This window comes from Amphibalanus amphitrite, unplaced genomic scaffold (genome assembly GCF_019059575.1).
Source record: "Amphibalanus amphitrite isolate SeventyFive unplaced genomic scaffold, NRLGWU_Aamphi_draft 000935F_arrow, whole genome shotgun sequence".
In the NCBI taxonomy this organism is placed as follows: domain Eukaryota; kingdom Metazoa; phylum Arthropoda; class Thecostraca; order Balanomorpha; family Balanidae; genus Amphibalanus; species Amphibalanus amphitrite.
Window position 1 is genome coordinate 1,054 of NW_024882429.1, and position 12,238 is coordinate 13,291.

Consider the following 12,238-nt stretch of genomic DNA (forward strand, 5'->3'; position numbering starts at 1 on the left):
TACGCGCACACAACCCCGACACAAAACATCCACAACTAACCGCTCCAAGGTTAAAAGAAATGAAGCTGCAATGTGAAGAAATCGAATAAATGTTTGGATCGATTTACTGACGTCAACTTAATTAATATTGTTCTTCACAAGTAAATTCAACTTTGAAATTATTAAAGTAATCGAATTAACACTAAAACAGCACTCATACAACTTGTTTGCCGTATGAAAACACTATTTGTGGTAGGAAATAGTGATACTGTTCCCATGGTTGCTATTGATTTTAGCTGCTTTTGAAGCAAATTTACTGGCAACTTTGATACATTTTCAATAAAACATTTATTATATTGGCCTGAAAATGCTTAAAATGCTCGTTGGTTTCGTTGATGTATATTTTTAGGAAAGGTTACGGCTATGACGTCACTTGATTTCTTCAGTATTTTCGGTTACCATGGTAACAGCGTTTACTGGTTGAGTGAAGCGAGTGAAGAGGAAAGCGCGGGAGATAGGGGCTTGGCGTCAGAGCATATTGCCTTGATATTTTGATATTGCTGAGCTTGGTGGGTGAAATTGTGGTGTTGTGTTCGAGCATTTCTGGTGTTTTCAGTTTCTCAGCTGTGTCCGCCCAGTAAACATGCCGACGTCGGCCCGACGTCGGGGTGACGTCGGCAACTCGGCATCGGCATGTCGACGTCGGCCCGACGTCGGTCCAACCTCGGCACGACGTCGGCTGGATGTCGGATATGCCCGCATGTACCGACGTCCAGCCGAGGTCCAGCCGACGTCGGACCGAGATCAATTCAATTGCTGAGGTCCAGCCGACGTCGAGCCGACGTCGGACCGACATCGGCCGCTGTTTTGACCGTTAAAATAATATAAAATACATGTTTCATGTTTCATAAAGAGCTTCTGTATTCAAAATATCCTCAGGAAACTCAAATCTTCCTCCACGCCGCAACCCCCTGATCCGGACTGGACGGGAAACTTTATCCCATTTGGGATTGCCCGTAAGCCGAGCTCGCCCGTAGCCGGGTGCGGTGAGTGCTTGGGGGCTGCTCAGCCTATCCTTTGGTCAGGCTCAGCCCCGGCAGCTCACCAGGGCCGGGCCCAGTTCATATAGAAAGGCCAGTCGGCATGAAGTGTCGCTTTGCCAAAGGGACACTTATCAAAGGGACACTTTGGGAAACGTTGGTGCAGGTGTGTAAGAGTGGCTATATGAATCCATTGTGGGGTCGCCCTTTCCAATAAGTGTCACGTAACAGCAATGGAACCAGGGACTCTTTATGAACTGGACCCAGGGTGCTCGCCAAGAAGACCAATGTCTCCATGTCCATCCTATCATCCTTCCGGCTCTGAAATGGTCTTGTCAGACCGAAAGGGCATAACCCAACAAAACAAACTAAATTAGCTATCTGGCTGCGTGGTGTAGTGGATAGCGCGCTAACCTCGCGTTCAAATCAAAATGTCACGGGGTTCGAATCCCATCGCCGGGTGATGCTTTTGGCGTGTTGTCCAGTAAACATGCCGACCGGCATGTTTACTGGGTAGGGTGATCGTTGGGCCGTAAAAGCTCCTGATTTGTGCTTGTCTAAGCTCAAGGTACGAAACTCCTAATCCAGTTCAAAACCCCATGTTAAAAGTGAACTATTTCCTTTAACCAATATTGTTTTAACCTGCTCGAAAAATGACTGAGGTACTCTCCTTACGATTTTGACACTTCGAACGCCGCTTAGGTACTGTGTGACTGTAAAGTTGGCACCAAATAAATTTCGGTGAGATCATTGTTAAATATATCGTAGTGTAATTTTCTCCGTTTTAATTGCAGCGTGACAAGTATGATGATAAAGGAGGCACTTCGGCTGTGGGAGGAGAAGACTGGCAAAAAGGCAGCTGAATCCGCCGAGGTCAAGCTGAACGGCATGTTCCCCTCGATCGAGAAGATGGACTCTGCGCTCAACCAGCTCGTCTGCTGCCAGTCAGTACGAGTGGAATCGGCATCGATGGGCACATACATCGCTACTCGCTAGATGGCCGCTAAACTTTAGCTTGCTTTGTGTGATGCCTATATTCAAACGATGCACAACGGTATTCCCAAAACATTTTATTTGTTTTGAGTTGTGTGATTTATTGATTTATCTTCTGGGTTGATTCGTTTTTTTTATGTATGTATTGACTTATAAACATGAAACGGTACCGCTGAACGAATTACCATTTTATGTTCGTTCACTGATTGTGACTTTTTGATAGAACGTTATCAACCACCGTCAAACAGTTACCGTTCAATGGAACGGCCTCTGTTTATTCGGTGCCAGAACGGCATCGCCCCTGGTCAGTAATCGTCGGTGAAGCGGTACCGTCAAACATGTTCGGTGAACGGTAACGTCTAGCGATGTCAATCGGTTACACTTACCGATACCACGGAATAATAGTCTAACGCCGCAAAACCGATACTAACGATAAAATCAAACCGGTATCGGCACCGACATGCCGATACCAAACCGAAACGAACTTGATATTTATTTCGAAATTTGCATTTTTAGGCATGTTTGTTAGTTGTTATGAAGCCTCGATAGTGAATACGATGGTCTTATTTGTTTAAGAGTTGATAATTTCTCAATGTCTTGTGTTCGTTTGGTTATTAGCATTGTTTGATGACTTCGGTCGGCATCGGTTTCCAAATTATCTGGAATTGACATCAGTTGACTACCGTTAGACAGCTACCTACTGTTCGGATAAACCGCCGTTCTTTACGATAGGTATCACATAGATACGGCAGAACGGTACCGTCGAACAATTATTGCTCGGTGAAACAGCCGTCCTTCATGGTAGAAGGAATGCGACTGACAGACAATTATTGTTCCGTGGAACGGCCGCTATTTACATACATACGACGAAACGGTACCTTTGTTCTAAGGGTACATACAGTCATCATTCAGTAGAATACTCGTAGTCCTGTCTGTGGCGACTATCGTTTGGTAGAATAGTCTTGTCTAGGACGACTATCGTTCGGTAAAAAAGTCCTGTCAGAGACGATTATCGTTCTGTTAAATAGTCTGGTCCGGGACGGCTTTCGCACAGTAGAAAAGTCCTGTGAGGGACGTCTGTCGCTCGGTCGAAATGGAACAGCGCTGCAGGATTGTTGCTCTGTTTTCGTTCGACTCCACGGATTGATCGAGACCGTCTATTCTTTATAGTGACTCATTTTGCTTGCTCTCAATTACTATCTCGTGTGCCAACCAATAAAGTCTCGGTTATATATTTCGTTTCCCGCAAAATTAAAAATTCCAATTTCGTTGCGTTTCTAAGCGATTGTACCTATAGAAAGTCGTTATTGTAGATGCAACAAAATGTTTGGTAATATATTCAAGTAATGTTTTCAGGAAACTGTCGCTTTCAACCAACGCCATTGAAAAAATTGCAAACCTGAATGCCCTCAAGAACCTGAAGATACTCTCCTTGGGACGGAATTGCATCAAAAGTTTTACTGGCCTAGTAAGTATATGCATATGCAATATGCATGTCGATGAGCAATGGAGTGTTGCACAAATTCACCAGTTATCGCTACGAATGAATAGCGGGTAGTTACCGATGAATCATGAACCAGTCGCTCATTTGTGGTCGCATATAATAACCATCATTTTTTTTTTTTTGCGTGCTGTGATTCTCGTTTTGATGTTTCCGTGCTGTTCTCGTGGAGTGGTGTAGCGTGTGCATTGATGACTTGAGATATACCATGCCTCCTCGCCCTGTCGTTGCTCTTTAGCGTCAACAAGAACAATGTGTTACAGCGGTCACAGCCCAGTTAATGTTTGGCTTGCTCGGTGCTATAGTTTCGGCTATCAACGAAATCAAACAATCAAGCAATAAATCAAGACATCATCAAGCACACTATCATTCTTGGCGTGTATTCGGCATCTGGAAAATGAGTAATAATTTTCTCGGATCACCGGGATCAATCGGTATTTTAGGCTGTCAATATGCACAACGGACCAACAACGGACAATGGACATTGGACATTACAACGGAACCATTAGCGAAGCAATAGCAATGTAAAAACTTGACTAATTGCATCGATGGTCCCTGCAATACCAAATAATTACCGGTGATCCCGGTAAATTATCCCTCATTTTCCAGATGCCGAACGCAAGCTTATCCTGTTCCTGACTGACCGGCACTGTACCCGGACAACCGATGGAGCCTGGATGGCAGCTCCAGCGGGAGCGAGTAGTCCTTCGGGGTGGCCGTTTTAACCCTATTCCTGGCGGGCTCCGCCGGGACAAGAAACTGGCGGGGGGGGGGGCCGATTCGGCCCCCCCCCCTGAGATCTCGAGAACGAAGCAAGATAGCGACAAGCGGTAAACGGCATCGGATACGCACGGCCAAGATCTACAATTTTTACTAAGGTCATTTTCAGGTCAGGTCAAAGATGACGTCACAGGGGTCGAAAAAGTCAAAATGGCGGCACTAGATATGGAGAGTTTTTCTCGAATAACTTTCGAATTAGTCAAGATAGGAACAAACTAAGCGCATCATCGTGATCCTCTCGTCAATCCGCATCGAATGATATATATGTTGACCTCGAAAGGTCAAGGTCAAAGGTTGACCTCAGGTCACGTGACCTCGAGGTCATCATGTATATCATTCGATGCGTCTTGACGAGCTGAACACAATGAGACCATCCACGCGTCTGTATCTTGTTCCTGTACGGAGTTATTGGCCAAAAACCTTTGGTGACCTTTGATGACGTCACATGACCTCACAGCTGCCCAACAGCAAAACAGACCTCAAGGTAGTGAAGGTTGATCGTATATGAGGTCATGTATGGTATATGGGGCCATTCCGACCCGTTTTAGTGGTAAAAACAGGGAGTTGATTTTTCCCCCATTGACTTATAATGGGGAGGTCGCGAAATTGACCTGACCTTAGGTCACCGATATCAAAATTCCGAGATATACAAATTGCACATACTGGTACCCTAACTAAACCCTGAAGAGAAGAAATTGATCGGTCAAAAACTCTAGCACTGGCGTGATTGCAAACTTTTCTGAGGTAGCGTCACCAAACCGCCTCTGGTGACCTGACCTGAGGTCAGATCAACTCAAAATTTTCAGACATGTTGCGTAGAAGCCTTTTAGGAAAAGTCAGAAAATTTGAGCTTCCTAGCTCAACGCGTTTGGGAGATATAACCAAAAAACCTCAGGGGGGGCTCCTGAGGCCCCCCCCCCCCCCGCCAGGAATAGGGTTAACGACTGGTTGTCCTGTCCCAGGCGAAACGCTCTTCGAAGACGCAATCGGTTCAGTCGAGAAAGTAAATGCAGCGGAGAGTTTTTGTAAACCGTTATTCTAGTCTCTAGAACTCATCGTAAAATGTCGAATCGTAAATCGTTAGTTGTTAATCGTTAAAAAATAGACACATCAATTGCCCGATGTTTGGCTTTAACAGGCTTTAGGTAATAGCTTCCTCAGGGTCTGGAAAATAAACATGAAAAAATATGTTTTGCGCTCAATCGCTGTGAGTGCGACACACGACCGTTGGTCGGCTCACCTCAAAATGCCACCACTTTATCCTCTCTTAGGTACTAGAACCACGATCCTAAATGATCTAAACAGACCAATTAGGCCTAACCCAGCAAAACAAGCTCTAATTATGGCTCTAATTATGCATTTTCAGGAGGTCGTTGCTGATACCTTGGAAGAACTCTGGATCTCTTACAATAATATAGAACGAATGAAAGGGATCAACGCACTTAGAAAACTTGCTGTCTTGTACATGTCAAATAACTTCGTCAAAGATTGGTCGGAGTTCACAAAGCTGAACGAGCTGCCAAATTTGGTCGACCTTGTCTTTGTGGGTAAGTCCTAACGCTTTTTTAATCAAGTGAACATTTGTACATTTTTAGTCAAGTTTGTTGGCACGTATCGGTATGTTGATGTTCACATAGTGAACGACTCCCAAACTGTAAAAATGAGATTCGCTTATCCACGTCGACAGTGCAGTGACTACAAAAAGTAACTTCGTCATGTTGCCGTACAGTTGACGCCGCAACTGCGGCACCGTTTAGCGATATAGAGGGACCAAGCGGTTTGAATGGCCCTTTCCCGCATCTGTACGCGGATGAGGACTAGGCCTCGATCGAGCTATAAAGTCGCTGTTTGTCCCCAAAGAACTGCGCCGTACGCCATTTCATGCGAGTGCTCCCGAGTTTAAATTCAGTGCAGCGACATTACCTGCCGTCAATCGCGTCTGATGTATCTGACTCACCGTGTTCCGCAGGGAACCCGCTGGAGGAGAGGTACGCAGCGGAGGGTACCTGGCGAGAAGAGGCCATCAAGAGGCTACCCAGCATCAAGCGCCTGGATGGGGCTCCAGTTATAATGCACTGATCACCCACGACACGTTGGATTCATGTACAACATCTCTGGCACTTTACTTTTTATATGCAAGGGACGCTTCACTGAACGTCAGATGGTGAACGTGTAGGTAAACATAGATGAGCGTTTCATTTGCAATGTGTTTTATTTACTCGATGTCGAGACTATTGTGTTCTTTGTTATTTTAAATCTCTCAGGTCGCTTATTGAAGAAATGTTTTAACTACGTAGTTGGGAGCTTTAGAACACGAAGTGAGTTGGCTCGTCGTTCAGGTTGTCTTGTGGAATGCGGTACATTATATCGAAACTTTTTTGATGTTGTGCTTATGCCTCCTTCGATTTCAGCAAAGCTTTTGAAGACGACCATGGAATGTCCCTAGACTTGCCGAATGTATTATGATTTATGAAGGCCGCTGCAGAGTCGAATTTATTATTTGTCACATCTGTACCATTTGCTATTGTATTTGACCGTGACGCCAATATATAATGCCATAAAATGTGCCGTTCAGCTGTTTGACAATCCGCGCGCAGTTCGATCTATACATATCAGTTATATATATACTATATATATTATATTATATATATGTTGCAGGCACTTTAGAAAATCAGTCCTTTTGTAAAATGCCTAGGCATTTTGCAAAATGCCTGATTTTCCAGGCTTTTTGCAAAAAGCCTAGGCATTTTACAAAATGACTGACTCTCCAGTCATTTTGCAAAATGCCTAGGCATTTTACAAAATACCTAGCCATTTTACAAAATGACTGAGCAGCGTGTTGTAGATACGAGTACCTAATTATATACGTTTTGGTAGCGTGTAGGTGGACCGAGGAGTCCAGCATTATGACCAGAGGAGTCCAGCAGTGGGAAGTCCATACCTACCTCTATTTTGAGAAGTGCAGGCCCGCGACATTTCCAACCCCGACGTCAGCGACGCTGCTGGATTTAAAATGATCGATCTGGAGCGTCAACAAACGACTGGCCCTATGCCGGCCTGTATCTGTAAGACTATTAGAGGTCGCGAGGGTTCGATCCCACACACTTAGGCGTTAGTGTCTTCTGAAACCAACGCGCTCGTCCTACGCCAAGCGACCTGATGATTCTCCCGATGTGGAGCTTGATATTTTTAACTGGGACCATGCAAGTAGGTACTCAAAGCTGTTGCCACAGAACAAAATTAATCGTGTTTTGTTAATTATTGCTTTAATATTCATTGTGATCAGAGAGCTTTTTTATTCAAAAAAAAAGTTAGGAAGAAAACCTAAACAATAATACTGTAAACAATTGCGTGGACTAGGCCTAGGGTAGACTTGTTGAAGTTCCTTAGAGCCAATTAGCGCTGTCCAGTCAACTGAGGAGGGGAGGGGTGGTCCACACTGGGCTTCTTTGTTGATCCGTGGGCTGTGAGTGAGCGTCCGTGCGTGTCGCGAGTGCCTCGTGGACCGTTATGTCGCGTCCAGAATTCGACCGCAAGGTGGCGGAGATCATAGACTCAAGTGCTGGCAAAAACCATCAATTCATAACGAACCAGGAACGGACAGAAATAGTAGACTTTTTATCAACCTACAGTCAGTCAGTCTAGTTTCAGGCAGAACATGAACGGCGTTGATGTACTTGGGAGTTTTTACAGCGTTAACTAAACAATGTTTTATGCTACAGCCGAGTCTGCAACTCAACCTGGTCGTTACACAGCATTGTCGTCATCACAGAGCTTCAGATCGATCAGCTACAGGCTGAACACGTACCTATAGGGTATAGGAAGACGTCCAAAAACTGTTGGCCATAGTATCTGTAGTGGGATCTACGTTCCATGCTGGTCAGGCATTTTGCAAAATGCCTAGTCATTTTGTAAAATGGCTAGCCATTTTGAAAAAAGCCTGGTTGCGTTCAGTCATTTTCCAAACAGCCGTCTTTTTGTAAAATGCCTAGGCATTTTACAAAATGACTGATTTTCTAAAGTGCCTGTAACATATACATACCAGTGATGCCATCCACATTTTTGCTCCATCCCAAGATCTCGACCAGAATTTCCCAAGATTCTCGTCTCGAATCCCAAGACTACCCATCGCATATCCTTAGGAGTACCCCAAGTAAATCCATAGCTTATTTTGGACATATTAGTGTGTTAAGTATTCAACTTTCTCTTCTTCGGGTCCACCCTTGTCCTTATTGGCGTCTTTACAGCAGCTAATGTACCTAGAGGCCGCGGGGAGGGGAGGGGGAGGGGGTCGATCGGACTCCTACAGTTGATCGGTACGTTACGCTTTGATTATTTTTGGTCCAGCGAGCCCAGAGGTCAGGTGACCAGACACTTTTCCGAGGTCAAAGACAAATTGCCCTTATTTTGGTTCGCGGTCAACGGATAAGCCTCCACAGAGCAAAACCGTAAAATGAAACGCTTTGTGCGGGAGCCGCTTTCTGAAATATTTTTTAGGCATAATGTTTGTAAAAGCTTTTCATAGCCATCCAACATCATGCCGCCAAACCACCCATCCCCGTTGATCGGTAGTTGAAAATTAAAACCCTCGCCCGCACATGCCATTTTCCCATCCTAGAACGCACATGGGGGGGGGGGGGGGGGTGGTTGCCACCCCCCGCGCCATTTCGTTCCTGTTAGAGATAGAGCTTAGCAGTAAAGACCAAAAAGATTCTTTGGGAAGAGACGAATCCAATGATACCCAGTTTGACCTTCTCAGGTCAGTCATTGACCTTCCAGGTCAGGTCAAACTAAAAAATGTTGCTGTTTTGGGTCACCGTTGGATATCAAGTGCGCTGCTTATCAAATACCGATGACGATGCTGTTTTCTGGTGCCAAGCCAGCTAGAACCTCTTTGTCACACTATCCGACCAGAATTTTGCTGCTGAGGTCATTTCAGGTCAAGTTAGGTCAAGGTCAATTATATGTGTTTGTATGTCTGTGTGTGTCTGTGTGTATAGGGGAGAGTGGGGTAAGATGCCCAGGGTGGGAAAGACGCCCCACCCCCTCTAGCGGCGAAACAAAGAATTGAACCCGGAAATTAATGTTCTTAGCGTAAAGCGGAAGCCTGCCTTGTTAACTGCACAAAAATTTGCGAAGCTCAGTTGGGCAGCGGCTGGCTGGTGAATGCATGTTTTTTATTTGCTGCTTTCGAAAAATATTTTGGTGTTAAAACATTGTAAATATCAAAGAAGGTAGATAATTTTTGCGTCCCTTGATATAGTCGTGATACATTAACATGCGTGTACTGTGTCCCAAACAGTTTGTTTCAGGGTGTAGTTTTATGGCTAACATATTGTACTGATTTAATGTTACTTCGGTACCTTGGGGTAAGATGCCCCCTGTCCTGATGGGGAAAGACGCCCCCCTAAATCCGTAGGCTGTCCTTCAAGCAGCCCGTCAAATCATTTATTACATGCTTGTGATGAGAGACAAAAGCCGATCTGGGACTATTGAGAGTTCAGTACGGTCGGGTGCTCCCCATGCCGGTCTCTCGGCCCACACAGCGACTTTTTGGGCGGCATCCGACTCTGAGAGCCCTCACGACGGCCTCGGTGGGCCCCATTATTGGCTCCAGGGCCCCTCACGATATCCTTTGAGGGCTCCCACGTTGGCTCCACGGGCCGCGCTGGCATCTGAGGTCCCCACGATGGGCTCGAGGGCCCTCAAGCATCATGAAGACCTATAAGGGCCCGACAGTGGTCTCCGAACGCCACCACGGAAGCTTGTTTGGCCGCGCTGGACTATGATGACCCTAACGATGACCTCTGAAGCACCTTACGACCACTTTTGAGGGCCCTTACGATGACGTTTGGTGTCTACTGCAGGCTCGAAGGGACTACTGATTCGTTCAGGCGATTCACGTGCCCATTTATGTCACTTATAGTGCAGGGGGCATCTTCCCCAACGCCAGGGGGCGTCTTTCCCACCCTGTGGGGTAAGATGCCCCCTTTGACTTCTTCAGGAAAATGCTTAATAGCAAAAAAAGTTATCATATTTCAGGCACGAAAGTGTGATATTTTTGGAGAAAAATGATGTCGACTTCCGTTGAAACTCCAAGTTTTTGCTTTCCGATCGTCATTTTCGAATAATATATGACATAGTAAAACCCTGGGCATATTTCCCCACTCTCCCCTACTGATGTGTGCACCGATTGTTTTTGGGTCCATATCACATGAAATCATGATCTGAGAAGCTTTTACCAAAAATGCAGTCAAAAAACTTCACAAAAAGTAAATTCAGCTTGCCTAAAACGCAATTATCTTAGATGACCTAGGTTGACCTTGACCCTGACCTTGACCCCTGTACATCGTCGAACAACATGTTCCATGATAGGTGGGAGGTAAGACTGGCAAAAAAGGCCGATATCAGGGTGTCAAAAGCTCACAAGGCCCATGGCAAACGCAAGATGTTGAGAATTGGCCATTTGGGTCATGACATGACCTGAAAAACAAGGTCATATCTCCGAAACCAAAAATCACAGAAACTTGAAATTTTCAGTGGACATCAAGAAAGGATAGACGAGCAGCTATACGAAAAATCAGCCTTCTAGCTCTAAAAATATTGAGTGCAGAGCAGAAAGACTGCCTGGGGGGGGGCAACCACCCCCCCCCCCCCATGTGCGGGCGATGAGCGCCAGTTGCGAACAGCGACTGAAAGCTGCTACTATACCCATAACAAGTAATGGTACAAAAATAATCCTGCGACCTCGGGAAGATAATGCCTGCAAGAAACATCGCAAGCTTCGTCCGTTACTTCAATATGTTTGAATGCTATTAACCGTCCGTGAGGCAAATCCATCCTAAATCTATTATCGACCAAGGAAAAAGCATTCGACAGCATGAGAAGACATAGGGTTTGTTCCCGTCGCTCCTCTAACCTCCTCCAAGCTCCTCTAACCTCCTCTCGTTTCAAAAAATCGTTCCCGTCGCTCCTCCAAGCTCCTCCAAGCTCATCTTGACTTCACATCTCACCACCACTATTTGCCTCCTCCCTCATCCCAAACAAAAGTTGGTTTTTTGGAGGAGGCTCTTGCGTAGACGCATTTGGCGCACGTAATACAAATGTGAATTGTTTATAAATGCGATTTGAAGGAAGTGGAAATGATTTTAGTGATTGATGACGATTGGATATCTTTAAATAGTAATGTTTGACATTAATCTAAGGTTATTTTATTAGAAAGCGATTATTATCTCTTGATTTATGTTTGCGCGCCATAAATCGCCGACCGTTACAGCCCGCAAACAGCTGATTTTCTCGCGAAAATGTTCCCGTGGCTCCTCTGAAACGGCTCTCCTCCAAGCTCATCCAACCTCATCCGAGATTTTTTGGGAGGAGCGACGGGAACAGACCCAAAGTGAAATCAGCTTCTGCCAGATCCCAAGATATGCAGCGCAAATCACAAGATCCCAATGTTAATGTTCAAATCCCAAGATCTTGGGACAAATCCCAAGGAATGGCATCGCTGATACATACAGTTCTCTATATACCGTGATACATATATTGCGAACTGCGAAGGCATGTGAATGAAGCTGAACGCATCTGTAGATGGTCACCCCGAATGAAATACATTGTGTTCATGCTTCATTGTAATGGTTTTGAGGACTATTTTGAGAGACACTATGCAAAAAAATAAAAGGTAATAACGCTGCTCTCATTCCCATGTTAGCCGAAAAGATAAAAATTAAAAAAAAATACGGTATCGGGAGCTTTCGGCTTTGTGCCTTCCTTTAGGTACCTATCAGTAACTGTCGACATAACGGTTGTAAAACTTAAGCACAAAGCCGAAAGCCGGGAGCCACTGCCCGCCGCTATTTGCACGACGGGTCGGAAGCCAAATAAAATCTAGGACCTTGGTTCCGCAGGTCCAAGATTTAATCCAGGACTTCCGCAGCGCCTGGACACT

General features: G+C 45.3%; 1 protein-coding gene across 1 annotated transcript; it reads left to right on the forward strand.

Annotated features, from left to right (window-relative positions):
* The first annotated feature begins 490 nt into the window (after window positions 1–490).
* On the forward strand, window positions 491–6,617 carry LOC122368277 (dynein axonemal light chain 1-like). The gene is made up of 5 exons (XM_043342071.1): window positions 491–506; window positions 1,814–1,963; window positions 3,369–3,480; window positions 5,660–5,840; window positions 6,263–6,617. Exons 2-5 carry the CDS (start codon window positions 1,824–1,826, stop codon window positions 6,370–6,372), a joined length of 543 nt encoding a protein of 180 aa, XP_043198006.1. The 5' UTR covers window positions 491–506; window positions 1,814–1,823; the 3' UTR covers window positions 6,373–6,617.
* Window positions 6,618–12,238: the final 5,621 nt, after the last annotated feature.